Source organism: Rissa tridactyla, chromosome 1, assembly GCF_028500815.1.
Source record: "Rissa tridactyla isolate bRisTri1 chromosome 1, bRisTri1.patW.cur.20221130, whole genome shotgun sequence".
In the NCBI taxonomy this organism is placed as follows: Eukaryota; Metazoa; Chordata; class Aves; order Charadriiformes; family Laridae; genus Rissa; species Rissa tridactyla.
In genome coordinates this window covers 140,187,231-140,203,780 of record NC_071466.1, presented here as the reverse complement: position 1 = coordinate 140,203,780, position 16,550 = coordinate 140,187,231, and the positions used below count along the sequence as shown (strand labels likewise).

The following is a 16,550-nucleotide window of genomic DNA, read 5'->3' as shown; positions in this document are numbered from 1 at the left end:
TCTTCATATAGGGAAAGTTAAATTGCCCCACCCTTCTTAGTTCCTCCTTTGGAATGGCATTTCCTAATTTCTAAGTAATGTATCAACAGGTATCAAATCATTGTTCTTCTTACCCTGCTAGTATCTTAACCTCAGAACGGCTTTCAGTTACAAAACAGGCAACAACCTGGATTCCAAAGTTTCTGGACTGATTAGTCTAAAAACTATTAGATCACAGAAATAAAAAAAAAATCAAAAAAAGTATTCTCAGTTGCTGCGTGTTAAGTTCTCTAGTAGGGGGGATGCTACTTCATATAGTCTTTTGTTTGCACACTAGCCCACGCATACAAGTTTTGAGGCCTGTAATTTTTTTTGATTGCATAACCACCCCATCGCTTTGAACAAATTAATTGCTCTTTGTTTGATTGCTTTGCTGAAATGTCCACAGTTACACAGATCTCAATGTTTATGCTTACTTTCTACAGGGCAATAGTGCAATCACATAGAGCTCCCGGTAACTTTTTGCTAGCAAAGTGGGGCAGAGAATACTCCAAGAGAAGCAACTGTTGAACTGCTTTTAGCCTTGATGTTTTATAACCAATTAATCTGCTCCCTTGACACAGAGCAAACCTACTGCTTTGTATGTACATATCTCCGGGAGAGGGGAATGAATATTTGCTTAAAATTATGCTATTTTATATCCACATTATATGCTGCACCAACTAAATGATAGAACAGAAAGGCATACCCACTAATTTTGGATAGTGTAGGAACGTAGAGCCAGGTCCTGCTGGAATCCCTGTGGACACAAAGCTCTACCTACGTGGGTTCAAGTTACTAGCTCCTATAAGACATAAGGATGGGTCCGTTACAGGTAATACAGTTAGCTGAGGTAATAAATAATATACACAGGAGGCAATATGATAGGAAGCAATATCCATCTGGTTAAAATGGAACTGAGTCTGTAGTCTATTTTTAAGGCCATTTTCCAATGGAGAAAATCATAGCTTGGCATCGCTATGTTTCCTGAGGCACCTGGATATGGGGTTAGCTGACAATGCAGAGCTGAGACAAATAATACCAATGTACTACATTGTGTTTCACCTGCTGTAGAGGAGTGGTGCTTACGAGTCTGTAAAAGTTATCAGAGAGATTAGATGCTTTTAATAATTAAGAAGTTATATAAGACTCCTCCCCAAATCCATTTAATGTTCCTGTAAATCTATCCTGTAGCATGCTTAACGATCCAGCTGGTCTTCTGAAGTGGTGGGACGCCTTCTGAATCATTGGCAGAAAGGCAAAGACTAAGATAGCTCAAAACAAGCAGTACGTACAAGTTGAAAAACAATGTTCCTCAAAGCCTGGATTCTGCTGGTGAATGTCAATAAAGCAGTCTGAAGCACAGCGCTGTCTGATGTGTGGGCACACTACCACTCATACAGTACACAACTCTCTACTAAGCAGATACTTGAATATAGGCATGATTACGTTCTTCACTTCTGCTAGGGAAGACTGCTTCTGAAAACAGCAGAGTTGCATTAAATGGAACCGGTCTGTGTGAAAGGCAATCAGAACCTGCATGGAGGAAGTCTAAGCCCATTGCCTTACTGGCACCGTTAAAGCCTTAGATGAAAGACAGCTCTTTTGGGGCAGGCTGCCTGAAAAAGTTTGATTCTCATGCCAGCAGGTCAAGGTGACAAATGTATGTAGCTTCTCAGTCTGTCAAGGGAGATGTTATAATATTCCCTTCCTCTTGCTTTTTCCTGCTTGTCTGTTTCTATGACAGGATTTTCAAGGAAGAAGCTCCTTCTGGCCTTGAGCACAAGAGGGCCTTGTCTTTGCTTGGAATATATAGGTGATAGCCAGGCCTGAATAATAACATATAGACCATACAGAAGTCCACAGAACTCTATTCTGTAAGAAAACCCAATAAGTTCTCATGGGAAGTATTGCACACCCACTTTAATCAATGCACTGGCATGGGTGCCTGAAAGCAAAATTGCAACCAAGGAAGGTGAAGAAAACCACACAGTATGACACGTGTTCTTGAAGCGGTGTAAAGTCTTAATACAGTTCTGTTCATCCAATCACACTGAGTTACTTCTGCTATGAATTTGATCTTATAACCAAGAAGTTTTCCAATAAATAACCTGGAGCTCCTTAGGAAAAAATACTAATTGCTCTACTATGAAAGCCAATATCTTTATTTAAGTCTTTTTCTCTCTTGAGACACTTAGATCCACAAGATATTTCTTGTTAATTGAGGCAGAAGTAATGAAAGCAGGAATGCTCGTCTGTTTGTCGGGCAGATCCTTCCATCCACTTTGTTGCTGCATGTGTCTGTTTTTCAGAAGCTCCAGAAAACTGTGGTTCCATCTCTGCCCCTGTGGATGCTCCTGTGTGTGCTCCCTATGCCAATAAGCTGGTCCCTGACTTATACAATTATCTGATTAGAAGATGTCCCTGAATCCTTAGCTGCAATGCTGTTTCATGAGCTAAGAAAGGTCAGTCTGGGTGAGGGCACCAATGGAAACAAAGGGGCAGTCCAGCGATGGTGAGGGGAAGAGTAAGACATTGCCTTTTATCTCTATCCACCCCTTTTCTCTGGTTCTCTCTCATGTTGCAGGCTGCTGTTCCAAGTGTTGCTTATTTGCAGCTTCAGCATGAGCTGCTGTGCAGTTGATTACCTGGGTGACCCAAATCCATCTGCCGGGGAGCTTAACATCCAGAGCCAGCTACAAGGAACTAGTGCGAGGATGGAGGAAAACTGGTGACAGAGATCTACTGCAGTAAGTGGGACTGGGATCAATTAAAATTTGGTTTCCCTCCCTGGGGTTTTTGTGGTCCCGTAGCAGAAGAAACAGAGATGCACAGAAAGCCCAAGCCCTGAGCTTCTCCTAGCACTGTCCAGCAATAGAGGATGTCTTGAATAAATAATAGTAAGGGAAAAAAGGGCCTACAATTCAATATGTGTTGAATCCACAGCTGAATGGCAAAAGAGATGAAGAAGGGATCTGCCTGGTTCCTCTCAAAAAGGAATACAACTTGCCTTTCTAGTTGAAAGCACAGAGGGAGTTTTTGTTTGCTCCCAAAGGGAGCCATTCATGCAGATGGGGAGGTGTTTTGACCTGTTTAATAATGTCGCATTGGCATTCATGTGAGAAGCAATAGCTCTTCATCTCAAAACTTTCCTCCCTGTGACCCAGGGACAATGGTGACAGTGTCCTCTGAAATGCCTTCCATTTCTACAGATGCCAACCTAAAAACTGCACAAGGATAACCTGATTTCCTGCCCTGATTTCCTGCTAGACTTCTCTGGAGCACTCTTACCCTTCAGGACTTCTATATATGCTTTTCACTGGTTCACTTCTGCTAGAGCTGGAAAAACTATGATTTTTTTTCACCCACAGCCTATTCCTAAGCCTTAGTGATTCTATCACAAACATAGGGAAAATTTGGGGTGGTTGGGGGTTTTTTTTATAACAATAGGAGGCATATATAGCTGATTTTTATATTTATATATATTTTTAAAAAAGTAAATTGAATGAGAATTTTAAATATTTCTTGTCTTTCAAAAAGGCGAATAGAATGAACAGTTTTCCCTCGTTCATATTTTTGAGAAATTAGCACTTCCCAATGAAACTGCTTGACTGGCATTATATTCCACCAGGATCAACAACCTTCTGATTGCCTTTTGATTTCCATATCCTGACCAGACCAAGTGGAGATGAAATTCTGCTAAATTTATCCCTGGCAGCAGTAACTAAATTAAACCTGCCACTGACAATTCTGCATTTGAAAGAACTCTAACTTTTGTAGTTAATGCAACAGATGAAGTTCTGGTGTTTGGAAATAAGGGAAATTATTCATAAGCCGTCTCTTCAATTGATATGCGGAAGTGCCAAATAAATAGGTAAGAGCTATCCCTCAGCCCCATTCACAAGTACTGAGGACTTGCAGAAGTCATGCAGCCTGTCCTCAGCACACAATTTCTTTCCATTCAGCTTCAGGAGGAACATGTCTATGCATTGCAGAAATACATTTGGTTGTCTGAGACATATCCAGTATTGTTTGTGTACCAAGAACATGAGCCTCTTACTATGAAATCTTATGCCATAATTTCTGTACTCCTTGACAAGAGGGGAAAAAAAGAGCAAAACCGTAAAAGTCCACAGTGTGTCACTAAGGTCTCAAGTGGGGAATGCAAATGTAATGTCTCTGAAGACAATGCTAAATGCTTTGGGATTGTCCTGGTTCCGGCGGGGGTAGGGCTAATTTTCCACGGGGCCACAAGTATCCCATGCCCTGTGAGCCACGCTCGCCCCGAGCTGCCGGGGGAGGGGGTGGGAAGCCCCCGCTTGGAGGGGGTCCCGGCTCCAGTCGGTGAGCGGCGGTTCCGTAACCGTGTTTGTGTATTCCTCTGTCCGTGTTATTGTTGTTGTTTGCTTGTTCCCTCTCCTGTTCTGTTAAACTGCCTTTGTCTCAACCCACGAGTTTTGCCTTTTTCTTCCAATTCTTCCCATATTGGGAAAGCCCAAGCGAGCGGCACGTGGTTCTTTGTTGCCGTCTGAGGCTAAACCCCGACAGGGATATGTTTTTTTAAGTAGAAGCAATTATTTCTGTTACTGTGTTGTGGGTTTGCTTTTTTTTTTTTTTTTTAATATTTTAAATAACGTGAATTACTTTACCCGGTGAAGATGAAAGAGAACAATACAATAATCAAAACATGCTCCATTGTGCTAGTAAGTTTTATTGTTTGCTACGTTGATACAATTAGTTAGTTGGGATTCTACTGGATAAAACGGTCTACAAAGAGAAAATGAGGCTTGCACTGCAAAGTTCCTTCATCATAAAACTTGAGATTACACAACTGGGCTTCTTAGAAATATTCAGTCTGTACACTTCCGAGAATAGCATTCACACTGAGAGGCAGAAGGGATATAATGCTGCACCACCGTCCCATTGGCACACCGGAGGGGGATCGTGACTATGGTTGTTTGAGTGGCAGTACAGCAGCTGCACAGGTCTTCCCATTTCCCTGTCTGAACAGAGTATCTGGTATTGCTTCTGCACTTGCCCTGAATGGAAAAAAGAGATACCGAGTTTGAACATGCCAGATTTCAGTGAGATCAGAATCCACGTTCTTCCCTAGAAAACATCCGTGGACAGCTTCTCCTAGAGTTCAGTGCTCTGCTGTAAAACACAAACTCAGAGACAAGTATCTGATACCAGAGTGTGGGGTGCTGGTCAAAGTGTAATGTCTTATGAGCATAAGCATAGCGAAGGAGAGGTGAAGAAACTGATCACACAAAAAAAGCCTATAATTTAAGATATCATAGGTGATGTCCAGGGCTATATTATTGGCTTCTAAGCACCTATGGTAATCATCTCAGCTATATGAGATTGTGCATTCGGAAAGTGCTTTAGCCAAAACATGGCAAGCTACACGTCAATGGCTGTCCTGCTGGCTGCTATTTTTCCTTGTTCTACTTCTCTGGACACTTTACTAATTTAGACCAAGCCATCAATGGCTGTAGCTATAAGCTTTCATAATGTAAAAACAAATAGCCCCACATCAAACTCTGTCAGAGTCCCTTTCTTTTTGAGGCTCTGCATTCTTATTTCTGAGATGAATACCAAAAAATTATATAGCATTATCAGGGAGGACTTTAGAAAAACTGTTCTCTACACCAGCTATAGCAGGAGTACTTAGTTTACTCAATATATGGACAGATTAGCAATATAAAATCTGTACTTTTGCAGGTGAATCTTCAATACATATGACTTTATGGCTAAGGACCTGGTTATCATTGAGTTTGTGGACAGGACAAGAGGTCAAGAATTTATTTTTTAATTAAAAGGTAAGTGTTTTCGTTGCTTTTCTTAAAGCTTCCACTCTTATTAAGACTTGTGTAGCAAATGAAGGTCCTTTGCCAGAAAAGCTCAGGCATGTGTGCCCTTAATACTTCTCTCTGTTCCCATTCTTTTCCCAGTAGTCATGGGAAAGAGAGGGACTCATTTTGCCTACTGCCTTAATTAAAGAGAATACTCAAGGGGCTGGGTGCAAGCCATCTTCTTGACTGCCACCCTTGTATGGCATAGTTGGGATTTTATAGAATCCTTGTATGAAGCTTGGTTATCTTGGATTGAGCATCTATTCTGCTACAACCCAGTCTTGGAAGAGAATGTCATCTTTGGTTCCCAGTCTCAGAGAGATGGGAACGTCCAGAAGGGAAACCACGCTGCTGTTCCAAATGGAAGTTGCCCTATAAGGTGTAATCAGTAATGGGCAGGAAATTAAACTTCTAATCTGATTATGGAAGAAATGCACAAGACAAACAGATTAGTGCTCAGAGCACTTACAGAGCACAGAAGTCAAATCGTAGCACCCAAGTTTAAACATCTTTTAAAGTATCATGCATCTAAATACCTATTCACACTCTCAGAAATCAACTTCAGAGCCTGAAGAGGGATACGTGGGCTTAATTGTAGACTCAGATCTGAAAATCAGCCTCACTAATACTAAGATGAAAATTCTTTATGAAGAAAGTCCTAATAAAGCTACTTCAGAGTCGTTAATTTCTGATGGAAGCAAAGGAGAGCGGTATGAACAAAGCCTTTGTGTCTAACGTATGTGCCTTTTTTCATGCTGGCTTGAATAGAGAAAATTCAGCATCACGAAATTACTTTAGGAAATAAATGCCAATGAGGTTTACACTGAGTGAATCAATGAGAAGGACAGAAACCGATGCTGCACTTACTGTAGTGAAGCCATAGTGGAGGCAAAGGTTTCCCTTGTGGAAGGGAGAAAGGGGGCAAGGGCAGGGCTTGGGGAGGGGGGGTTTGCTTTTTGTGTCTTTTTTTTTATTTACCTCACAGTGAGAAATAGGCACTTCCTTTTCAGCCACACATCCATTGGTATTCCTATACTGCAGTCTGCTACTTACTGGTCGACATTCCACTTCCACACCTACCAAGTTAAAAAAAAAATAAAAAAATAAGAAACGAAGTGTTTAACAGTGCTGACAATTGCCTTTTTTAAATTCCCTTTCCCTTATTACTGAAATTGCTGTTAGTGAGACATCACTACTGGTAAGATTCCTAGCAAGAGAATTAGGTGTGTCTCCTTAGAGTAATTAATGCAGAGCTGTGTGATTATAACACACTTCAGCCCTAAAATTCCACCAGAGAGCAGGGTTTCCCTCATGTTTCTTTTCAATTGACTACTTTGTTTGAAAGTCACCCTGCCATCTACTGTCTGCTTTTTACCTGTTGGCTTCTGTGTTGGGTAACTCTCCTTTTAAAGATAGTTCACTGGTAAATTGGGCGAGCAGAACCCCAGTAACCTAATCAGAGAAACAGAGCACCCTGCCCTGGCTATTCCTGGGGCTGTCACAGGAGAGAGGTCCCGTTGCCTTGGGATGATGCCCTTCAAGATGAGTCAGTGGGAGCAGCTCTCCAGATCACCTTACAGACTGAGGTGGGTCACTGCCTTCAGGGACTCCTTATGTGGTGCTAGGGAAGAATGTTTTGGGATCCTACAAAACTTACCTATCACGGGATTTTTAGGGGAGAAACCAAAGGTGGGGGAAGAGAGGGATTAAGGTGGTTTGGTGAGAATGTGGGTGCTGTTTGCCAGAGTACTGAGTGTTTCTTTGCATGTGTGTAAAGAACGCGTGCTTGCAAGTTGTACACGTGTTTGTGTGTGTTCCTATTGGGATACATGCCCAGCCTCACTGTTGCCCGGACCTGGGGACAAGGAGCTGTGGCAGCCTTGTCTCTATCAAGCTCCTAGATTTGACAACTCCTAACAGTCCTTGAATGTGTGGTGCAGTTTGCAAAAAACCTAATGTGACAAAAAGAAAAACTAGGAAAACAATAAAATTAGAGAACTAATTCTGTGAAAATCTAACTTTGGGTCAATAGGAACGTTTCCACTGTGTTCAGTAAATCATAAAATACTCCAATACTTGTTTTCCAATACTTTTTGCGTTTAGTGTTAGGTAAACTCTCCCTGATTTTTTCTATCTAGCAAGAAATCCACAAAGGAGGCAGTAGGTCTGGATTTATTATGTGCAGAGGGTGCAAGCTCAGGGAATCTGCTGATCCCTCTTTGTGAAGTGAGGTTGGTTTGCTATGACCTGTTAACTGCAGTAGTCAACAGTGACTCTGCTCCTCCACTTCCGAAGGGAACCTCGCCATTGGCACGCTCAAATACAGGCTAATCCAGAATATTTTATTCTGAACACTCTCGTCTGTTTTGGTCCACATCTAAAGATTTGTGAAGGAGCTAATGCATTTTTAAGTGGATATTTTATGCACTGCAAACAGCAGTTCTTTGTGCTGTTAACATAGTGCTATACCTGTCTGTAAAAACAGGCTCCTACTTTTACTTATTTCTAGCCAACCAATAGAATTTCTGTATTTACCAGAATACTGGACTAGTTTTTACGTACTACGCAAGAGCATTTCAGAGAGCTGAAGGAATTCAGCTGGCCAACTGCACAACTAAGTAGATAACATAAGTTGAAGAGAAATGTATCCATCTTCCTAGCAGCAAATAGAGCTTTCAATACCTTTTCCATGGGAATGTTAGTACCAAATCGGCTCTGTGCCTTGCTAAGACTTTACGGTTCATAAAAACAAAAAAAAAAGAAAAAAAAAAAAGAGCTTGAAAAGTGTTTTTATTTCATCACTTCATTTGATAAAACTTGTCCACCTGGAAGGAATACGCAATTGTGTCCACACAACTGAAAAGTCCAAACAAAATAATTGTAATCAGACTCAACACAGCTTCATCACCTTTTTGATCCTGACTTATCAACTCATTCTCGAGTTACTTCACTACTCTCATTTATTTTTTTTTTGTAGACTGTGCCTCCTTTGCAAAGGAGACATATGCAATTGAGATCATCAGGGAAAAGAGGTAAGAAGCAGAGATGCAACTTCTTTCTTAAGTGGGAAAATAAGGATTATCCTTTGCAAATAATCAAGTCCTTTGCTAGTACCACAAAAATCTAATGAGAAAATAATAAGCCTTATGCACTCTTATGTACTTAAAACCTGGAACAATGCCCTCAGACACACTAACAAACTACAATTGTGAAAGCATAACACGGAAAGGGAAAACTGGCTACTTAAAAACCTTTGTTCAAAGCCATGAGAGACTCTACTGAACCAAAGGCATCACCCTGACCTGTGCTTTGAACTTGAGAGAACAAGTTCTTTGCCCAGATCTTTATGGTACTGAGGTGTCTGAAAGACAAACTTTCTCAAGACCTGGGAAGGCAACGTAACCCATATCTAAGTCTCTGTGTCCATGAGAAACTGATTATTCTCATATCTGACTTTTAAGAATAATTAAACTACTCTGGTTTTACAGTAGCTTTGCCAAGCCTTGGTGTTCCCTGTAGAGTATGTAACAGATTGCATGTTGCTACTGAGTGCCCTGGTGGAAAGATATAAATACAGAGGAGAGAGAAAGAGAGTTTGGGATCTAAAAGTATCTGTTTGATTCAAAGCTACGTGTTAATCACTGTCCTTCAATTGATAACCCACGGTTAGTTGGCTGGATGCGGTATGTTGGCTTGTTCCTTATGGAGGTCCCTGAATAGAGAAGTGACCAGGAATAGGACTGTGTAGTAATACAGGACTTTTCAGTTTTTAGCTATATCAATGGGAATAAGGATTTGAAGGCCCATACAATATGGGCCGTTTTAGACAGGTGATATTTCACTTGGATCAGTTTGCTTTTGCTGCTGCAAGGAGGTATCATTTTTAAATCACTATAACTGTTAAATAAATATATGTATTGAACTGTTCTCATTTGGAACTGGATTTCTCCTCTCCTCAACTGCAGTGATAGGCATTCTCAATTAGTAGAGCCTGCCCACCACCCTGTCTTTTAGACCTTAAAATCTGTTTTTGTTCATAAATAATTTTCAGTATTCCTTCCTTGAAGCCCGGTAGATGAACGCTCTCTTAACTAAATTACCTGTTTGAGCCATTTGATGACAGTCTATCTCAATAGCTTTCTGACTTCTATTTCTCAAGCCGGAACTCAGGGCTTATACAGACGGGCAATGGCTGCGAACTCTCTAGGAGTTAACGTCCTTCATCAGGGGTATTATTACAGCAGTTACTGTGCCAGTGTGGTGATAGGCTGCTATGCTGGCCATCTTTTATTTATTAGCGCATGCACAGAGGAAAAAAATAAAAGAGATAACGGAACACAGGCAAGATGTTGATATTCTGACCTTAGAAGAGAGTATCGACCTTTTGTTGCCTTTTTTTTTTTTTAATTTAAATGAACTACAGTATTATTATTTTTTTACTTACAAAGGAGAAAACTGAGAGGTTGTCTGTTCACAAAAGCATCAGAGATTCATTTTAGAAATGAGAACCCAACCCTGCAATCCTTCCTCATGTAAGCAAACCCTTCCTGCGCTCACAGCCTGATTGACATTTGGATTATCTACACAACGATGCATGAAATTAAAAGTTGCAGGACTGACTCCTAAACTGACGAATTGAAGATGCAGTCAGGCCATTCAATAGGAATGCACTTTTAACAGGCATTTCCCCTACCATTTTTTGGTTATTACATCATCAAAAAAACAAGCAAAATTACATTACTGATACCGGGGGGGGGGGGGGGGTTGCTGAATTCATTTTAAGTTGATTGATTATTCATGAAGTGGTTGCCTCACATATTCAGTATCAGGTTATGTGACTTGTCAACCTGTGTGTATAATACTGTTACTGTTATCATCTTTAGATGAACAATAAAATAAAACATTCATAATTAACATCTGCATAAAATGTGGAGAGTATCTGTTTCTTTCTAAGCACTTGTGAATACTGTCAAAACACGTGTTCCAGCGGACAAAACATGCAGCAGTATCCCGATCAGAGGATGGACTTGTTTGATGGTTTATTTTAACCACATTGCTTAGCTCCATTTCATTAAACTGCATCTTATGCAAAACGTAGCTCCTTACCCAGTAGCTTACACTCTCTGCAATTTCCATACAAAAAATTTTGGCTTATTTACTTACATGTGTCACAGCAGGTATTGCCAAGTTTTGTAATTCTGCCCTAAAAAAATAAACAAAGGAAACTTCTATTTTGGCACAAGTAATACCCATTTGTTCTGCTGGAAGAATACAAAAGGATGTTTAAAACGGGGCATTAGGCAAGAAAATTGTATTTCTATATTGTACAAAATTATAAATCTACATTAGTAATCATCTCTTTATCCATTTTAAGGTTTTGAACTTGTGATTGTTGGTAGATGATGGAAAATGACTATATTAGCAAGTTCCACAACCTGAAAACATAGCTTTCACCTTATATTAGGAGCTTTCAAAAGTAAAGACATTGAATACAAATAAATGTATGGGAACCAGAAGGATAAAACCAATAGCATTCAAGTCTTATGTCTGTTTAAGAAAGGAAGTTAAACATTCCCTCTTGATTTTTTTAGCAATATAGATGAAAGCATGCCTATTCCACAACAGCTGAAAGTGTTCAGGCAAATCATCATAAAATATCACATCTGTCAAATAAGTTTCAACAGCCAAAAATTTTATTGTTTCATTACTATAATGTAGAAAATAATTCTGAGAAATACATGTATGGTGGAAAATTACTGAAAACCCATAGTGAAAGGAAAAATGGATAAATATTTATACCGCAGGATGATGCCATTGTTGCTCTAAACACATGAACATACAGGCAAAAGTTTGGAGGCTGCTTTAATTAAAAAACCTAAAACCTAAACTTTCCATCTGTAACCAGATGGAATTTTATAGATGAAAAAGTTGTGGTGGGTTGGTTTTTTTTGGTTTGGTTTGGTTTTTTTGATGGGAGGAGAATAAATGCAGTTTGGGAAGTTCTAGTTAAAAAGTAAACTACTCTTCACTGATTTTCAATGAAGACCTTTAGAATATGAATATATATGTATAACCCTAGACCTGTAACATAATCCAGCATTTTTCTAAATCTCCGTATAACAAAACTGTGTGTGCTGTACTGATTTCACAAAGTGAGACATGCACTGTAGAAGCTTTATTCCTCCTGCATTATACATATCAAATCCTCCATTTGCTTGATAGGTATGTAGAGAGAGGTTTGGGCACAAACTTTGTTAAAGGTTTCCTGCTTCCTCTTGTGCCCAAGAAAATGGGGACAGGTGGATGTAAACACCTGTGTGATGCTAGACGAGCAAAAGCAGGACCCCATATGCTACATCCCAACCTGCACTCTGTTCCTCAGTGCATGGCTAACCTCAAATCACAGGAAAGATGGGTGGACATGTCGAGGGGGGGGTTTATTATACCATTATACCAAGCAACTGCAAATGTGGAAGTCTGAGCTCTTCCTACAGCATTGTGAACATTCCTTTCCCTAACTTCCTATGAGCGTAGAGAAAAAAAAAGTCTTAGCATTTCATATGCATATTCATATAATTAAAAAAAAAGTGTCTGATCTGACTGTTTTCTCAGTTTGTGTAATTATCCACACAGTTTTGCTCTGGATACCAAACTGAAAATATCATTAGAACAACCATTTTCTTATGTTTGCTGCTTCATATGGAACAGAACTACTGCAATCTCAGCATCTCCCCTGCAGTATAGTCCCACATAAAACCAGCAGGTATTTTATAATAAAGAAAACTTACAGTTCAAATTCAGTTTAGCCAAGATGCTGGGAGAGGGTTGGGTTTTTCCACCCCAATACACATAAGGTACTTATATACAGAACCATAAACATGACAGAGGCTATGTTTAACCTGGAAGCAGGACCCATTTCACTACTTACTCCTTCAGCCAGACATCTTCTGGAATCAAATGGAGGACAGCCAGTGATTCTCCTTTCCCAGATAAATTCCCCTTTCTCATTTACTTTACAGGAGTGACTATCACAGCCATCCTGAAGTGATTCATTCGGCTGTAAAGAATTAAAGGTTGTTAGCTTTACACAGAAACAACATGGGACAGTAAGTTTTCAGGATACTATACAACCTGACTATTCCTGTATTGATATTTCAATTAACATACCGGGGTGGTGAGGTTTATAAAACATGGAAATCTTTAGTAAACAGAATTATTTGTCAACAAAGTCACCATCTTCTGTTTACTTCCATAGCCATATTGATTGCAGCTCAGTCAAGACTTCCAAAACCTGACCTTTTTCAGCTCTTAACAGAGAAGAAATTTCCATTAACTGAAAAGAGAAACTATTCTAAGTGAGAAACTTGGGAGTTTGGCTATGAATTTTATTTTAAAGAGACGTGTGTGTGTATATATGTATATGAGTAAATAACTTCTGGCTGACTTGGGAGCTTCTTTAAAAAAATACATAAAACCACCCCCACACCTCCACATAGAATCATAAAATCATTTACGTTGGAAAAGACCTTTAAGGTCCTCGAGTCCAACTGTAAACATAACATTGCCAAGTCTGCCATTATGTCCCTGAGGGCCAGGTCTACCAACCTTTTAAATACCTCCAGGGATGGCGACCCAACCACTTCCCTGGGCAGCCTGTTCCAATGCTTGACAACCTTCTCAGTGAAGAAATTTTTCCTAATATCTAATCTAAACCTCCCTAGTGTAACTTGAGGCTGTTTCCTCTTGTCCCATCATCTGTTACTTGGGAGAAGAGACCGACCCCCACCTCGCTACAGCCTCCTTTCAGGTAGTTGTAGAGAGCGATAAGGTCTCCCCTCAGCCTCCTTTTCTCCAGGCTAAACAAACCCAGTTCCCTCAGCCGCTCCTCAAAAAACTTGTGCCCTAGACCCCTCACCAGCTTCATTGTTCTTCCCATACTTTCCCCATCTAAATCTTAGTTCAGGAATGGAAGAAAATAAAATGTTATATATTCTGCTTCTTGTGACAAGCTGATGGATTTTAACCAGAAAAAATATCCACTCCTGTTTAAGAACCTATCATGCTGGATAAATTTTTCAAAATTCACATTTTCAATTTAAATTATCCATTTCTCATTTAAAAATGAGCTTTTTAATTTCCTCTAAGTAGTTGTTTGAGCTCATGTTCCAGTTAAAGTTCCTTGACAATATTCATGCTTGCAGGTACATCTAGACTGTCACTCTATAATTTTGCACTGTGGTGTGAAGTCTCATTTTTTTCATTTACAAACAACAACAACAAAAAACCAAAACACCATTCTGAGACATAAGAGAAAAGGCACAAGCAATACCATGCTGCCTAATCAAAAAGGAGGAAAAAAAAGCACTTTTCGCGGGTTCACCAGGAGTCTGTCCTACATTTACATTTACTCATAAGTAAGAGTGCTAAAAACTTACCTGAAGGTATTTAAGCCTTCCATCTCTCAGCCTGATGCCACATGAAGTTGGCACACATTTTCCACAGCAAGAGCCAGGGAGTTCCTGCCTTCTGTAATTCTAGAAGGTAAAGGACATTTTTCTGGGTTTATTTTGCTTTGAGCATGGTTCCTCCACTTATTTGTAGAGTTGTTTTTTTTTTTAAAAAAAATTCAACAGACAAAGCGATAGCCACCAAAATGCTTTTTTAAACAGTAGGACTAGACTAGCTTAATCTAATTAGTTGCATACTTTTGTGGGGGTTTTTTGTTGTTGTTTTATAAAGGCTGGCATTAATCCTTGTACTGATTTATTATATAATAGGGACATAAGTTTATTTCCAAGTACAAAGCCTCCTGTGACCACTAAATTCAATATTCTTTGACTATGACAGTTGCTGAGCCAGGTCCACTAAACAACACATGACAGTAGGAGAGGGTAGGAAACTTATTAAAATGTTTTGAGTGACATACAGTTTGTATTTGTGGCATGCAGGAGCTTCTCTGTGAAGCTAATGAATACTACGCAGCGCAACTTGGAAAAGGAGTTTGAAGTGCTTAAACCATGAGAAAGGGGCAAGGTAACCAGTCAGCAGTGGGCAGGGAAAGGGGAGAATAAAGCTAAGTGGAAAATTTGGACTATGGAAAGAAAAAGAAAATGACCTGATTAAGCCAGAAAGTAAGAAGAGCATCAGAGAAGGTATGACATAATAAGATGAAAAAGGAGAGAAAAAGAGAACAGAGGAATAATGGAGCCCCATAAATTACACAGGAAGGAAAAACAGTGGCAAGGAAAGGAGCACAAGAGACTGAGCAGCACTAGATGGAGAGGAAGAAAGGTATAGAGTGGATAAAGGGGAAAAAAAAAAAGAAAAAAAAACAGAAAGGAACTGAGTTAACACATGAAGTGTCCCACAGTAATGTCTCCAGCTGCTGCACATAACCAACAGCTGCTTATGATGAGCTGAACATTTTTAAGACAACAAACACTTTCTGGTTGAGTGAAGGCATGCATGTTATCCATATGTTTTTTATAGAAAAAGAATTTGGGGAGGGTGGGAGGTTACTATTAAATCATTGGAAGAAAACATAGTTCATTGTTATTTAGGTGAACTTGCTCTACTAGCAAAAATGTAAGCACCTAAATTAGGTCAATAAAATGCCTCTGATGAGCAGAATATGCTGCAGTTGGCTGCACTTCAACTACCAGTGCATTTACTTTCACAGCTTCAGCATCCAGTAGAAAGCAGGTGCTCCTGAGAGACTATATATACTCTTAACCCGTGATTTTATCCATTATGAAGGAATTGCTTTTGCTCTGGGTATACCATGAAATCAATGACCCTGCGACAGGAAAGATCCCAAGTATGTGTGTGAATCCCATTGGCCTTAGAGGGATGAAGATATTCTGTACCTTATTTGATATTTTTTCTCCTCAAGCTTCAAAGATTCATTACAATGGCCACAAAGGGATACATCCACCTAGACCTGCAACTTCCCTTGGGTAGCTGCACATCTCCTAAACAGAAATCCATAGCTTAATAAGCCCAACTGGAAATTGCCCTTTTTTCAGGCTTTTTTGTTTAGTCTATACTTTTGGGTCAGGTGGGGGAAAAGAGCTGTTTGGGAATTGTGTGGGTGGTGAAAGAAACAGAAGAGGAATGTTTCCCCATTTTTTTACCATGTATTTTTATTGATTCCTCTACCTTTAATTTCTACAGCTGGCTTCTTGCATTGAAAAGCAAGAACTGATGTTTGTGTATTTTTGTGTGGGAACATCCATATGCACACATGTTTCTAGCCGCAGATTCATTCTAGTGTATCTGGGTTTTTTTCATTGATCTGCCAGGTTACATTTTGTGGAAGTGAGAAAGATGCTCAGCACTGAGCTTGGCCATTTATTTTCCTTTCAGAAACCTGCGTATATAATCGGACCTTACAGAAGGGGTGATATTAGGGTCCAGAACAACACAAAGTATTCCAGTTCTCCCTTTTGTCACAGGCTACATCCGTACCATCAAATAAAGGGTGTCAAGGACAGTTTTCTGGCCCTGCAGACAAGTGGAACACGTACGTATGTCTAAACTGCATTCTCACCACAAAACGGGCTGGCCTTGGGTTGTCCTAACCACTGACCTATACACAAGCATTATTTGGAATTTTGCTAGCTAGAAAGGGGCAACTGGGACACTGCTGACAATTCTTCAAGATAAGTGGTTGCAGGG

At 39.9% G+C, this 16,550-nt stretch overlaps 1 protein-coding gene across 1 annotated transcript in view; it reads right to left on the bottom strand.

Moving 5' to 3' along the window:
- Positions 1 to 4,709: 4,709 nt before the first annotated feature.
- Positions 4,710 to 16,550, bottom strand: part of VWF (von Willebrand factor) — a 145,598-nt gene continuing 133,757 nt past the window's right edge. Inside the window, exons 48-52 of the mRNA XM_054220138.1 lie at positions 14,309 to 14,407; positions 12,802 to 12,930; positions 11,037 to 11,076; positions 6,852 to 6,949; positions 4,710 to 5,057 (exon numbers count right to left, since the gene is read on the bottom strand). Of these exons, the coding sequence (XP_054076113.1) occupies positions 4,869 to 5,057; positions 6,852 to 6,949; positions 11,037 to 11,076; positions 12,802 to 12,930; positions 14,309 to 14,407 (555 nt within the window). The 3' untranslated portion in view covers positions 4,710 to 4,868. The remainder of the gene's footprint in view (positions 5,058 to 6,851; positions 6,950 to 11,036; positions 11,077 to 12,801; positions 12,931 to 14,308; positions 14,408 to 16,550) is intronic.